The 14693-nt window shown below is 58.9% G+C and overlaps 2 protein-coding genes across 3 annotated transcripts in view; both read left to right on the forward strand.

Moving 5' to 3' along the window:
* Nucleotides 1-4934, forward strand: part of SSH1 (slingshot protein phosphatase 1) — a 35900-nt gene extending 30966 nt beyond the window's left edge. For both annotated transcript variants that reach the window (XM_083804135.1, XM_083804136.1), the window contains one exon: nt 90-4934. In XM_083804135.1, coding sequence (XP_083660261.1) covers nt 90-1367 — 1278 coding nt within the window. In that variant the 3' untranslated portion in view covers nt 1368-4934. The remainder of the gene's footprint in view (nt 1-89) is intronic.
* A 4079-nt stretch (nt 4935-9013) lies between these two features.
* Nucleotides 9014-14693, forward strand: part of CORO1C (coronin 1C) — a 47114-nt gene continuing 41434 nt past the window's right edge. Inside the window, exon 1 of the mRNA XM_083804141.1 lies at nt 9014-10305. Within this exon, the coding sequence (XP_083660267.1) occupies nt 9186-10305 (1120 nt within the window). The 5' untranslated portion in view covers nt 9014-9185. The remainder of the gene's footprint in view (nt 10306-14693) is intronic.

Consider the following 14693-nt stretch of genomic DNA (forward strand, 5'->3'; position numbering starts at 1 on the left):
AGCTGTAAATGCGTGTTACGATCTGTGCCTCTCGCTCTGCCCGTGTGCTTTCTGTGCGCATTTACCTGTACCCGTTTTCTTTCTTGCAGCACGATGCCGTATTTGGGATCCTCAGTAAAGTCAAACCTCCCTATCAGTCTTGTGCTGACTGCATGTACCCCTCGGCCAGCTTGTCTCCCGACTCCTTCGGGGAGCAGTGCGAGAAGCTGAACCCCGGCTCTGCGCGTCACAGCTCCGCCATCTGCACACAGCCGGCCCTCCTCTCCCACATCCCCTCCGGCTTGGCGGACCACCTGCCCAGCAAGGCGCGCGCAGAGGAGGTAATCAGAACTAAAAATAACGAGGCTCCGCTTCCTCTGTCAGCGGGAACTGGCACTTTGGAAGCTGGTACTTGTAGATCGGTGGCTGATCAGCAGTGCGACGTTTCAGAGAAAGGAAAGGATGCACCAAAAACCCCGGTCAAAACCCTGCAGCCCAGGAGAAACTCGCACTGTGACAAGAGCCTCCTTAGTGCAGAAGTGGTGAAAGAAGAGTCTCTAGCCAGGAAAGACAGCAAACCCACCAAGGATCTGAAGTACATGCTGTTCAGTAAAGACTTGGAAAAGCCGACCGCAAACAGTTACTTAATGCAGCATCAGGAGTCTCTCATTCAGCTGCAGAAAGCGGGCTTGGTCAGAAAACATACCAAAGAACTAGAGCGGTTGAAAAGCCTGCCCTCGGATGCCTCGTCCCTGCTCAGAGAGGGCTCCCTGAGCAGGGCTGAGCCCAGCATCGCGGAGGAAAGCGAAGACCTGATTTCACATCACGGCCTCGTCCCTCTTCTGAGACCAGCCCCGTTGATACCCGAAGATGCCGAAAACGAAGTGAAGTTAGAGGTCAGGCGCTTGCTGGAGGGGATCTCTCAGAAAACCTCCACGCCGGTCGTGTGCAGGTTGGAGCACACGAGCAGCTTCACCAAGGACTTCCTGAAGACCATCTGCTACACCCCCTCGTCCTCCCGGAGCTCCAACCTGACGCGCAGCTCCAGCAGCGACAGCATCCACAGCGTGCGGGGCAAGCCCGGCCTGGTGAAGCAGCGAACTCAGGAGATCGAGACCCGGCTGCGGCTGGCTGGTTTGACTGTTTCGTCTCCTCTGAAAAGGTCCAATTCCCTCGCCAAGCTGGGGTGTCTTAACTTGTCCTCCGAGGACTTGTCCAGCGACATGGACGTGTCAACCGTAACGGACTCGAAAGAGGCCGTTTCCAGCGAGTCTTCCGTGCTCTGTGAGCCACAGCCCACTCTGAGGAGTGCGGATGCCAGCTCCAAGCTGGCGGCGAAGCCGGCTGTCGGAAACTTGAAGAATACGCTTTGGATGGGCAAAAGTTGATGCCTTCTGTGGGGGGAGTAAGAGGGAGGCTGGATTTCTGGTTTCTGTTGGTGTTTTTTTTTTTTTAAGGCGTTTATTCATTGCACCGATGCAGTTTTACCATCCGACTTGCAGTAGTTCATCCGATGCCGCCTCTTCTTCCCCTCCATGTACTCTTCCGTGGGGAGAAAAAGAAACGTGATGGGTCATGATGAATGGCACAAGGGAAAATAAAATGTATTGCATGGCTTAGAAGAGGACTGTGTGTGAATTGCCTGTTGTCCTGCAGGATGCTATTTCTAGTACTGTTTGCCAAGTATAATAATGTGGTGTTGTGCGTGTGTCTATATATAGATAGATCCTTACATCTCTTCGTCTATCTATATATATAAAATGCTGAAATGCTCCGTTTCGAAGTCTCAGCAAAATAATTAGTCATGACTTTTTTTTTTTTACAGAACAAACACAAGTCTCTAGCTAAAGCAAGCGCTTGTGGAAAAATCCTTAAAATGGTGACACGAACACTACCTCTGTTCTTGCTGACTTTTAGTCTGGGTTTGGTTTTGTTTTTTTTTTTTTTTTTTTGAGAGGCTTTTCCCACAGTGCTTACCGCTGACCGAAGGTATTCCCTTACTGTTAGCTGTAAAGTCCCGGAGGAGCGGAGACGGGCTTTACTGCGCTGAGCGCTCTCGTCACGTGAAGGAGTGTAAAGCTGTGTTCGTATCGACGGTGTGACCCTGCTGGCGTTAGTCCCTTGCTGCGTGACCAGGTGAATTGTCGTTGTCTCATGTCGGTGACGGAATGGCGTCCGGACTGTGCTGCTGTCGGAGGCTCGTGCTCGCGCGGAGAGGTGTCTTGTTCTTTGGGTGTTCTTGCTGTCGTCGTGGTTTGCAATGTCCCGGTAATAATGACGAGCCTGGCCAGTAAGTGGCTGTGGACCCTGGTGAAGCTTTGTGTGGTGCTGTGTCGGTGGTGGGGACCCTTGGTCAGGCCGTCGGTGGCACGCGATGCCTGGGGAGGAGCGGTGGCTCTCCCTGTGTGCTGAAACCCCAGCAGGCAGTAGGTGAGCGTGCGTCTTCTGCGATGAGCGCTGTTGTCTTCGGATGAGGATCAGTTCCTCTGCCCTCGCTTTCCCAGCAGGCTGTGGCAGTGGGGAAACTCCCACGGTGCTGCCAGGGGGTGAATCCTGCTCTTCCCTGGGGGCGCACGGCCCGTGGGACGCGCAGGGTTTGGGGGCCCAGGGTGCTGGTTCCACCTCCCCGAGCAGCCAGAGCCGCGCAGGGTGGTTAAAGAGCATCGGGCTCCTCCCCGCAGTGCTGCAGGTGCCCAGATTTGGCCACTGGAGGGCAAGTCCTGGCTCAGAGACCGTGCTGCCTCCTCCATCACCCCGGACCCGCTGCCTGCGCGACCCGCGAGGCCGACTCAAAGGCTGCGTCCCCCAGGAGGGCCCTGCAGACCTGGGCACGAGCCTCGGGCTTCAGGCCTTGAACATCAAGCAGAAAAACGGGCTCACTGCGGAGAGACCGGAGCAGCGAGGGTGCGGGTGAGGGAAGAGCTTGGGAAGCACACAGGGGACGTGCTCCCGGTGCCGGGGCTCCCCACGTCCCCCCAAGAACCGTGACAGCTGCCCGCTCCTTCAGGGCCGTAGCTTGAAGCAGGCCTGGGGGTCAAAACAGACCTCGGAGGTCGGGGCTGGCAGACCGATGTGTCTGCTCGTGAACGCGCAGGCTGGGAGCGTGAGCTCCAAACCTGTGCAAGCGCCGTCGAAGCCGTTCTTAAAAATCCCCTCGTTGAGGTGAGAGAGGAAGCAGGACCGCAAGCCGTCATTCCGAGCCTGTGTTAATCGAAAACGATGCCTTGAGAAAGGGAGCTGTGTCTTACTGCCCTAAAACCCAGAACTTGCTTCTTTTTCCTCGAGTAGAAGACCCTACCCTTTTATATTAACAGCGTAAGGAATTACGGGGACTGGGAACCAGTAAATAAGCGTCCCTCTGAGTCTTAAATTTCGTGGACCTTTTTAAAGGCACGTTTCCTATTGTCCCGTGAAAGGTGCTTGGAAGTGGAAGCTCGGCGGGAGGGAACCCTGGAGGAGATGCGCGAGCCCTTGCCTTGTTTAGGGTGGGAAAACGGGGGCTCATTTTTGGAGCCCGACCTTCCCCCGTGCTCAGCGTCTGCCCGAGGTGGCCTGGCCCTGGGGGCTGGCAGTCGTATCGTTGGTGCTGTCCGCGTCTGTACCGGCCTCTGATGCCTGCTGGGTGGCAGGGGACGGGCAGCGGGGGGGGGCCGGGGCTGTGCCTGATGCCTGCAGGCTCCGTGCAGCCGCCCAGGGCCCGTTTTGGTGCTGTGCTCGGCTCCGGTCCCGGCGCACCCGGCAGCCTTGAGGCTTGCGGAGGCCGCTCGCGTGGTCGCTCGTGTTCGACACCGCGCGTTTTGCCAGCTCCTTTCCCAGCCCTGCGGACACCTTCCTGCGCTCCCCATTGCTGCCCGGCCAGGGAAGAAGCGGGGGCTCGGCTTTGAAGAAGCTCGGGAAGACGCCCTTAGCTGATGCAAGCGAACACGTTCGTTTCCTTCCTGTTTTCCCGAGTGCCTGCCAAGCCCCGCTGTGCACAAACCGCGGCGCGGTGCAGCGCGGACCGCTGCTGCTGCCGCTGGAGCCCGGCGCTGCCACCGATGCCCCCGCGCAGCCCTTGTGCGGCACGACGCCGTCGGGCAGCGGCGTAGCTCAGGACGAGCCGTGCTCGCGGCCAACGTGCGCTAGAAGCGCTCGTGTGCCATTTCGGGGGGGGGGGGTTTGTAGCCAAACCTGACGCTCGCAGACTTCGTTAGATTTGTTGCATGAGAAGGTAGATGTCTTTTTTTTTTTTTCCTCTTCCACGTATCGTAATTGTTCTTTTACAATTGAGTGCCTTAAGAATAGTTTACAAATACTGTGTATTTATGCTGAGCTGTTAAACTCTGCTGTTTGCTGTTCATTTTTCTTTGGTGCTTTTGGTGTATCCGGTGGCAGTGAGACCGTTACCACTTCCGCACGTCGACCTCCCAAGCCCGCGGGGCTCGGCGCTGCTCGATGCCTCCCCTCCGCCCGGCTCAGAGCCACGGCAAGGCAGCGCCGTGCGCGGTGCCCCCGTTTATCTATGCATTGTTTATCGAAGCGCAGAAATGGGGGGGGCCCGGGGGTGCTCAGCCAACTGCCGGGCATGGCCCCAACCCGGCCCCATCCCGACAGAAAACCCCAAATGCACAAAACCGGCACCTTATTTCCAGTCCGGGCGTTGTCGGTCCGTGTGATGCCCATAGGCGTCCTGCCCGTCCCACGGGGTCGGCCCGGCAGCGGCCGCAGGCAGGAGAGGGGTGGGGGAGTAACGTGGAGCTGTCCCAGTGCATTGCTGTACTCTGTGATAACAGTGTTCCTCTTATTTCATCGTATTTCTTAATTCTGGTTTTATATTTAAATACGCAGTATCTTTTGTACTGTACGTTCGCGGTAGGGGATGCATAATGCACTTTTTTTTTACTTTGGTTTGTAAAAATGTACTGTATATTTTATGTGCTTCTCGTGAGAAAAATAAACTTTTTTTTTCCCCCTTTTGCAAATGTGGTTTGCAGTGGTTTTGGGGGGTGGGGAAGGATCAGCCCGGCCATGGGGAAGGGCGGGGTGGAAAGAGAAGGATGCGACCAGCGCGAAATGTCCGAGCAGCGGCCGCCCCCTGGCTCCCATCTCCCCTGCCCCGTGAAATCTCTTCCCAGCTGTGCTCCCGGCTGCTCTCTGCTTCCTTTGGGTCCTGGCTCTCTTCTTCCACCCTGAAGGCCCGGCTGGGAGAAGCCTTTGTCCCTCTTGGTTGTGTCCTTGCCGTGCTGGACGTGTTTTAGCTGCCCTGCTGGGACGGCGAGCAGCACGGAAACGCACCCGGGTTGTGGCATGGGCTCACCTGCGGGTTTTTTTTTCAGGGGAAAAGGGAACAAAATAGAAATATGCTTAAATCCCGGAGACAGAAGCAGAACAGAAATCAGTGTTTCTCTGTCCAGCCTCGTTTCAGAGCCCCAGGCTGGCTCTGAGGACCCGCAGGGAGCCAGCGCCGGCAGCAGAGCAGTCACACGACAGCGACGCCTGCTCCGTGCCGAGCCAGCCCCGCGCGGCGCGGGGAAAGGACTTATTTGGAGAGGGGACTCGGTGCTCCGGCAGCGCCGGGGGCTCTGCGATCCCCACCGACCTGCCCAGCGCTCGCCTCTGAAAAGCAAAACCCAGCGTGGAAGCCGGGGAGCCGAATCTTCTGCCCCGAGCCGAGCCTGCTGCCGCCCCCCGATCCACCCCGGCGCGAGCCCAGCCCTTCCTGGGCATCCACCAAATTTTGCCTTTAAAGGCAAACAGCGAGCATCGGCCTCGCAGCCCTGCGAGGAGTCTTGTTACTGCCCGGGATTGTTCTCGCTCTCGGAGCCGCTTCGGGGAGGAACATGTCAGTGTTTACCTTGGCAGAGGAGCAAGGCGCAGGCTGGGGATGCTCTCCGCTCTTGGCACCCATTTGCTAATTGCCTCAACGAGTTGTTAACCCACCACCACCAGAAATATTTGCTTTTTAGGGGTTTTTCTGCTTTGGCTTCGGGCGGGCAGCGTCCACCGCCCACCTGCCAAGGGCAGCCGAGCCCCAGGTCCTGCCTGCCCTCCTCCACCCCGTGGCACCAGGGGCGAGGCGCAGGATCTGACCCCACGGGCACCGGCGGCCAGGCCAGGGAAGGAGCCGACGGTTGCTGCTGGCTTCACGCCTCACCGGTGCTAACGGCCTCGCTCCTCACGTGCACAGGGTGAGGAGCAGGGTGTCCGTGGAGTCATGGGGGGTGAATTAAATGATTTAGCTTCCCCCCCGCAGGGCCGGGTGCGTGTCACGGGAGGCACGACTCCGAGCTGCGCTTGCGGCGCCGCGGGCACGAGGGCGGCAGCTCGCCAGCCGGGCAAATTGGCCGCAGGCGATGGAGGAGCGAGCCTCGGGCTCCTCGGGGTGGGCTTGGGGAGGTTTTGGCCTGCTCGGCCCTGAGAGCGGCTCGGTGGGCACGGAGCCCTGCCCCAGCCCCGGGCTCGGTGTCAGAGCCCACCCGGGACCCCAAGTTCTGGTGTTGGTGGAGCCGCGGCCCTCTGCGGCGCCGCGCTCCTTACGGCCGAATGTCACATCCTGTTGTGATGTTGCTATGGCAAACCCGGGCAACATCTGGAGCAACGGCGTTCCCTCCGAGGGCCGTCAGGGCGTTATTTATAGCGGAGCCCCCGTGGGCAGCTCGTGGCTGGGGCTCCCGTGGGACCGTTCCCCCCCCCCCCCCCCAGCCCGTCCCGGCTGCACATTTGGGTGACCGCAGGGGTGGAGAGCGGGCGTCCTGCTGCTGGGGGGGGAGAACTGGGGCTTGGCAGGCGGGCGAGGGTGGTTTCGGTGGCCAAGGCAATGCGAAGAGAGAGAAGCAAGGCAAGGCCGAGCCCCCCCCCGCCACGACCAGGAGACGCTGGTGCCCCTCGCGGGCTGCCCGCAGCCCCAGCACGGTGCCGCTGGGGCTGTTCGCGCTGGGTCCCGGTCGGACCTTGCTCCGCCTGTCCAAAGAGGTAGAAACGGGGATGTTTTCCAGAGCAGAAGCTTGGAGGTGGCACTGCCCAGGAGCAGCGCGACGGCTTCTGCGGCAGAGGTGGGACGGGGCGGCGGGGCTCAGCCTGCAGGCGCCCACGTTTTGTCCCGGTGGCAGCAGCCGAGGATGCCCCAGGGAGCCGGGGCTGAGCTCGCCGCGTTCGCGCCAGCCTCGGCCCCAGCCCTGGCACCGCCACCGCCCTAAAAGCGCCCTCCTCTCCGGCTCGAGGGACGGGCGGCAGCGGCGCGGCCGTGGTTGCCATTTCCTTTTATGCAGACAGCCCGGGAGCAGGCACGGCGCTGCTCCCCCGCCGGGCTTTCCGTGGAGCTCGATAAGCAGCTCCCGGGGGAAAGCAGGGCGGCCCCGAGTCCCTGGCGGCTACTCCTGGGCTCGGCCGTGGGCTCAGGGCCTTTTCCCCTCCGTGCTTTGCCCGCAGAGCTGGGGAGAAGCTTTGTGCCGCCGGCTTGGTTTCGCTGAGCCCCTCCTGGCAGGCTGGGGGGGGGGTGACAAACTCAGGCTGTGCCAGCCCTGCTGCGCACCTGCCAGCCCCAAAATCAAGACAACGTCTCGTAATTTGTGGGAAAGAGAAAATGAAGTTGGTTTTGGTATGGGCAGCCAGGGCATTGCCTCAAAGAGAAAAAAAAAATGAATTATCAGTCAAGTTTCTGGCGACCCTGAGGGGTTTGTTTTGGGCGGCCTCGGCGGGGACTGAGCCCTTCCAGCGGTAACAAACGGTGTTTTGTCTCGCTGCGGAGCGGCTCCACGGCGTGCAGCGAGAAATCTCCCCGCGAGGGGCCGGCCGGGCCGATAAGGAGCGGGACAGCAGTCGTCCCTCGCGATGCTGACCCTTGGGGGGGGGGGTAACGCGGGAAGCGGCACCCGCTCGCGTGCCCTTTGGGCCGATTTAGGTGTTTTTCTGCATCCCGGCTCGGGATTCTTCCCTAGGGCCGGGCAGGGCGGCCGGCAGCGCTTGCACCATAAAAGGCAAAGCGCCGGGGAGCCGCTGGCGACGCAGCCGGCGCGGCCGCTGCCATGCCAGGCATCCACGGCTGCGCGGCCAGGGCCCGAGCCTCGCGGCCCCCCGCTTCCCCCCCTTCCGCAGCCGCCGGAGGATTTACAGGAGCCTGCTTGGCGGCAGCAGCATCCGAAGGGAGGCCCTTTCTGCTCGGGGGCTCGTTTGGAGAAACACCCGGCACGTTAGCGGGGATTTTCGATGAGTTAGGGTTTGCAGGCTCCTAAGCTGGGGGGGGGCTTGTTTCCGAGGCTGCCGTTGGGTTTTCGCTGTTTATCTCGGGCTGTACTCCTCATGCCCCGGTAATTCCCTGAGCAATAACGTATTCCTGCCGAGAAGCGCAGCCGGCCCGTGTCTCCACAAGCTTTACACGGAGCGTATCCGGCCCCGGCCCCGGGGGCCCCATGCCAGCACCACGCCGCTTCCCAGCAAGGAGAGGGCTTGGGGGCACCGGGGGGGGGGGGTGCCAGGCGCTGCCCAAAATCCGTGGCGGAGCCGAGGGGGGCGATCCTGCCCGCAGCAGCGGCAGCGTTTGGCCTGGCAGCAAACGGGTGGAAGCAGCCGGATCGGAGGGGAGCCGGGGGTTTTGTCGCTGCGCGGGACCTCGGGGAGTTGTCGCTGCAGCGGGCAGGGGGAAGGAGGAGAGCCCCCGGAGAAAGACGCGCAGCGAGTCCTGCCCGCGAGGGGCTACGGGCCAGCGGCCGAGAAGCTTCTGCGGCTGTCGGGGTGGGCTCTGCCCCCGGGCAGGGAGCAGCTCTGTGCCGGGAGGGAGCCCCCCTGCCCCGCCGCCGGCTCCACCGTGCCAACGTGCATTTCCCAGCCCGGGCCGGCCGTGAGGCTGCACGCCGCCGGTTCACATGACCCAGGCTCGGAGGCTTCCAAGCTGCCCCCGTGTCTCTCCCGGCGGCCGGAGGAAGGAGAAGGCGGTGCCGACGGTCTGCCGAGACCCAAGGTGGGAAGGGAGCCCGGCCGGCTGCGGGGCGGGTGGACCGGGGATCACGGGGACCGAGCTGGCAGCCATGGAAGCATCCACCTGGCAGTCCTGCGGATATTTACGGGATGACACAAGTCAGGCACGAGGCAGAGACTGCGCCACGTCCCGGGCAGCCTCCGCAGTGGCATGCCAGGATTACGCCCTGCTGCAGCAGAGTCCGCGCGGCCAGGAGGGCCTGGGGCACCTTCCCCAGCCCGCGGCCGAGGCGCACGTCCCTGCCGGGGCCCCGATGAGCGGCAGCTCGGATGAAGGCGCCGCACGGGCAGCGCGGGGCAGAGGGGAGGAAGGAGAAGCCCCTCCGAAGGTGTACGAGATGCAGGTCGGGCACAGGTGGCCGGGCTCCAGCCGGACGGTGAAGCCCGTGGTGTACCGGCTGGAGGAGAGCGAGTACCGGCGGCTGCTGCAGGAGGCAGAAGCAGAGCCTGACGAGGAATGGGAAGCGGAGTACGAGGTACCTGTGCTCCAGGAGAGCTACCCGGGGAACGGGAAGGTGGCGAGCCCGAGCCTCAAGAGGATCAACGCTTTGCAGGGAGCCCTGCGCGGGCAGCTGAGCCGCTCGGACTCGGAGAGCAGCCTGGAGAACCGGCAGGTGAGCAGAGCCGCGCCGAGCTGCCCCGCGGAGGGGAACAAACCCAGCGTCCCCATCAGGTCGGACAGCTTCGAGCGCAACGCCTTGCTCATGGATTACATCCTGCAAAGCAAGCAGGAGGCAGCGGCAGCCGTATCCCACGTCCCCAGGGACGGCGGCAAGGCGGCCGAAGGCTTCAGGCAGGTGCTGGGCTTCGCCCCGCCGCCCGGCGGCACGCCGGACCCTTGCCAGAACGGCGAGGAGGACGCGGTCAGGAAGCCCGAGGTGGACTGGCAGGTGGCGAAGAGCCTGGAGAGGATGGTCTCGGCGGCGGCGGCGGCTAGAGACGCCGGGAAGCTTTCAAGGCAGAACAGCAGCCAGCTCCTGGAGAGCAGGGAATGGCTCGAAGAAATAGATTTGGAGATGCTGGATTCGTACAGCATGAGAAAAACCCCTCCGGCCCCTCCGGTCAGGTCGCACAGCAAAGAGAGCTTGGCTTTGAGCATGAGCAAGACGGTGGCGCTGACCGAGGCGCTGCTGGAGCCGTGCAGCTCCCTGGTGAAGCCTGCCAAGGAGCAGAGGGCGGCCGCGGGCGAGTGCGGCGCGGAGCAGCCGGCGGGAGGGAGGGCGCCGGGAGGAGGGGGCCCCGAGGAGCAGGAGCGGAAGGGGAGGAAGAGCCAGGAGGAGGATGAGAAAGTGCTCAAAGTCGCCGACGCCAAGAAAACCTTCGAAAAGGCAAAGGCAGCGGAGGGGAAGGCGGCGGCCAGCAGCGCCAGGAAAGGTGAGGCAGGGGGCGCGGGGTGGGGGGGTGGGGGGGGGCTTGGAGCAGCGCGGGGTGGGGGCAGCGGTGGCGCGGTGCGGGCGCGGAGCTTTGCAGAAAGGCGGTGCTGGAAGGAGCCCGGAGCAGCTGGGAGCCGCTCGGGGCACGGCTGGGTCGAGCTACGGTCCTGTCGAGGTAGGAGGGAAAGCAGGTGTTGGTCCGAGTTCGGCAGCCTCGAGAAAAGACTTCTGGCGGTGAATCTGTCCTGCGGGAAGGGGCTTTGCTGGGCAAAGGCTCTCCTGGCCGCAAGGATGTGCAATATCCAGCTGTGCTGCTTGTCATGAACAGAGCCGGTGCCGAAGTGCCTGCGCTGTACCCTCTCCCACTTTCACGTGTGCTCATTTGCCTCTGTCCAGCCAGCCGCCGGGCGACCCAGTGTCGTCTATCTCCGTGTAATTACGGCACCGCGAGGAGGCATGATTTTCCTCGGGCTCTTTCCCTCCCGCACCGTGACTTAGCTGAACAAGGCGTTCAGGGAACGGCACCAGCTTGGAAGCCGTTTCACTGCAAAAAAAAAAAAAAATAACTGAACTTTGTTGGAGTCGCGCTGGCGGAACAGCAGCGTGGTGCAGGGATGGGGAGAGGCGAGACCTGAACGCTCGGGTCCTGCAGGGACGGGTCAGCCCCGTGCTTCACCTGCACCTCCCGCTTATTGCCCATCTGCGGCGGCGGAGCTCCTTATAAGGGAAAATACACACGCTCGGGCACGGGAAATCTATGCCGGTTTTGGGTTGAATAACACATTTACTTAAGAAATAGGTGTGATTATCCCACCAGGCCAGGTACATTGCGTTGTCAGCGACTCGCGTTGAAAGCAGCCACAGCACCGAGCCAGAACAAGAACACTGACGTGGGGTTTGTGCTTGTGTCAGCGGTAACAGACAGCCCACAGCCAGGAGGAACGGATCTTAGCCTCTTAGGAAGCCTCTGGAGACACGTTAGCCCTCTCACGCTGTAAAGAAATAGGACTGGGAAGCGATGGCAATCTCTTGGGTGCTGAGCTGTGGAGGTGCTGCAATACAGAACGGCAGGGGCAGCTTCTCACTCTGCTCTCGCTGTGGTGTGGTCCGTTTAAAACGTATCTGCTTCTAACCGGGCACCTTCCCACGCCTCGTGCCGCCTGACTGCACAAGAGCACCCTGCTTGTATTTACCTCTGTGTGATTCCTTTCTTATACCTCTGATTTTTCCAGCACCTTGAGTCCAGCTTGGTCCTAGACAGCAGGGAGAGAAACAGAGCAAGATGACAAAAGGCTTCAAAACTGGTTGAATAATGAGGACGAGACTAGGATATGTGATAAGTGTAACATGGAGTGCCGCAGGAACCACAGCGCCCAGCCTCACCTTACCGGCCACGCTCAAAGCCCCCGCTCACTGTGTGGTGCCTGGCCGATTTTTTTTCCTGCTATTCAGAACGATAGGAAGTGTCAACCCCGGGAAATTCACGTTGTAAATAAAATACAGCTTGCTTTTTTCATCCTTTTTTTTTTTTTTTTTGTGTTCTGCTTTCTTGTCTCACTCTCCTCCTAGTTAATCATCTGGTATAGCGGAGACGGCGACGCAGACAATCCCATCTGTTGCACCTAATTGCTTCGTTTTTATTCGGTGTCCCGACATCTTAATGAGGTTTTTTGGGACCACCTCCCCTTTAGCGGAAAAATGGGGAAAAAAAAAAAAAAGGAAGATGTATTTCACGATCGTGGGCAATGATGGGGAAGAAAAATACATGGGGATGGAGAGGAAAAAGACTAGCTAGGATTTCATTTCAAGATTTCCTTTCAGTGTAAAGGCAGCGGGCAGCAGGCATTTCTGCGCCTTTCCTACAGAGCACTTGGAATGGATGTGTCTGACGTCTGTATTACTGCACACAGCATGCAGGAGGGCGTGCACATGTAGTGAGATGCGCTTTATGAAATGTGTGATAAATCATTTATAACAGCAGCATAAATGATTGATAACCGCCCCGGCCTAATGCTGCCTCCTTACTGCTTGCCGCCCCCGGGGGTCCCTGGCCGCGCTGCGGGGAAGGGGCTGGAGCTGCGACCCCCTTTGCTGTGCCGGGAAGCGGTGCTGGGCCTCGGTGGGGCACGAGGGGGGGCAGATCTGGGGCTAAAACCAAGGCTCTGACTCCTCGCCCTCTGCCTTAATTCGCACGTTCATCCTTCCTCCCCGTCCACCTCTCCGACGCGCTCTCACACTTCGCCCTTCCCAGCCGTGTTGTTTTAAAAACCCAGCTGAGCGTATCGCTCTCGTCATCTTCATTTCCTAATTCCACAGCTCCCCTTTCTGGCCGAGGACTGAATAAGGCCCAGCCGAGCGGGCTTTGCTCGCGCTCTCCCAACCGGGTGCTGGGCCCAGGAGCCGAGCGCTGCGAGGCCACCGCCGCGAGCTGGCCGCTGGCACCTCTTAGAGCCACCGGCCCCCAGCAGCTCTCGGCGTTCGATGGTCATTGAAACACCCCTGAAATATGAGGCTGGTGAGCAGCGTGGTAAAGCCACCCTCGCCTCTCAGCGTGAGCCTAATGGGCCGGTGAGGAAGCAAGGCAGAAAGAGCAGATCGAATGCCATGCCTTGCGTAGAAAGCATTGGTTTTTTTCATTGCAATCAGCTCAGATTTACATAAAATAAAAAGAAATACATAAATAAATAGGCACATCCAGCAGCATTAAGTGAAACAGCACCACGCCAAAGGGAGCACCTCCTCTCAGCACTGCTCAGTCTGGCCTGGTGCAACTCCACCAAGAGAGCCTGTGGGAAGAAATATAAAAACACAGCCTTCAGGTAGGACAGCCTGGTGCTCCGCTCCCTCTGTTTTTTTCTTTAAGAGTAATAAATCCAAAGGCTTCAAGAAATAAATAGAAAGATAGCGGACGCAAATGTTCTGGAAAAGTTGCATAACTTGGATGCTTGCAGTCCCGAAATCTGAAAGATAAACTGTCATGTCTGGCATGGTTTGTATGACTTAGCAGTTAAGCTGCAAAACAACCAGACTTTAAATTGCTGATCTCTCTAAACCCTCCGCAAGCCGTTTTCCTTCATTCACAATATATTTAGCCATGAGGATTTAAGCAAATTGAAATGTTTGAGATAAAGTCATCCCCCGAGTGACTTTCCTGGGGCAGGCTGCCTGGGTTGCTGTCCATCCTGGCTTGCTGAGCCACCCCGGGCCACGTTGCACAACGCCAGCCAAGCCCAAACATTTCTCCTCGGAGAGGTGCCGCACTCAGCACCAACATCTGCCCTGCCCCGGGGAGCTGCTCAGGCCCTAATGAGACCCACCCCAGCAGACAGTCACTGCTTTCCATGAAGGGTATGCTTGAATGTCTTATTTAGCTGTCTTAAAATGCTGCTTCTGTTAGCATGGTGCCCACCCAGCATCAGGGGAGGGGACTCGCACGGACGCAAACTCTTGAGGTTTGTTTCAGATTCCGCTAAGGATTTGCCCTGTGCTGTGCTGGGAGTCCGTCTCGGGCAGGTGACGAGGAGCTGTGCTCCACACCTTTGAAAACAGCCCTTGTACCTTCTGGTGCTTCTTCCTTCACCTTTTCTAAACCGGAGCTGATGATACTGGGCTGGCAAAGAAGGCTGCGGGCATACCGAATGCGTTACTTATAAGGCATGTCAAGATCGTCTTAGTAATTTATGGCATGGATGGAATAGATGCATATTTGCAAGCAAGCTAATTTTAGCTGCTGACATAAGTTTCAGAGGTGGAGTCTGTAGACACGGTGCTGTTTCCCTATAAAGGCTGCGAGATGGGCTGTTTGCAGCAATCGTGCATCAGCGTAGCGCAGGGTAAGATGCGCGATGGCTTAAACCAGTCAGATGTGCTTTTGAACAAATTCTCAGCCTTTTCTGCAAAATGTAATCATCCGGCGTGCTCGTGCCGATAAAATAGAAGGACAAAATCTGTTGTCGGATTCCTTGTAGCTGCAAGAATTTGGTAATTGGATATTTTCCTCTTCAAAAATTAGAATTTGTGACATATTTTGACAAGCTGTTGGGCTTGCATCACACTGGCTATAATTTAAGTACTGTTTGTTAGAATTATTTCATTCAGCTGAAGTGATGAAGATTACTGTTTACAGAGGAACCACAGAGCATGTGTAAATCCTCAGCCATTATTTCTGTTGTTGAGACTTCAGCCCGAAATATTTGTCATTTCTTCATCGCCTTGTATGGCGATCTGTTGGGATTTACACGGCTCGTTAATCCAGGTCGGGATCTGAGTGATGTTTGGAACATTTCCACCCAAACGTTCAATGAAGCATTAGTGAGAATTCAACAGGTATCATTTCCTCTCTTTTTAATCACTCCCATTTTAAATGGATGCCAAAATCTCACTTGTTTT

Source organism: Anser anser (assembly GCF_964211835.1).
Source record: "Anser anser genome assembly, chromosome: 18".
Classification (NCBI taxonomy): Eukaryota; Metazoa; Chordata; class Aves; order Anseriformes; family Anatidae; genus Anser; species Anser anser.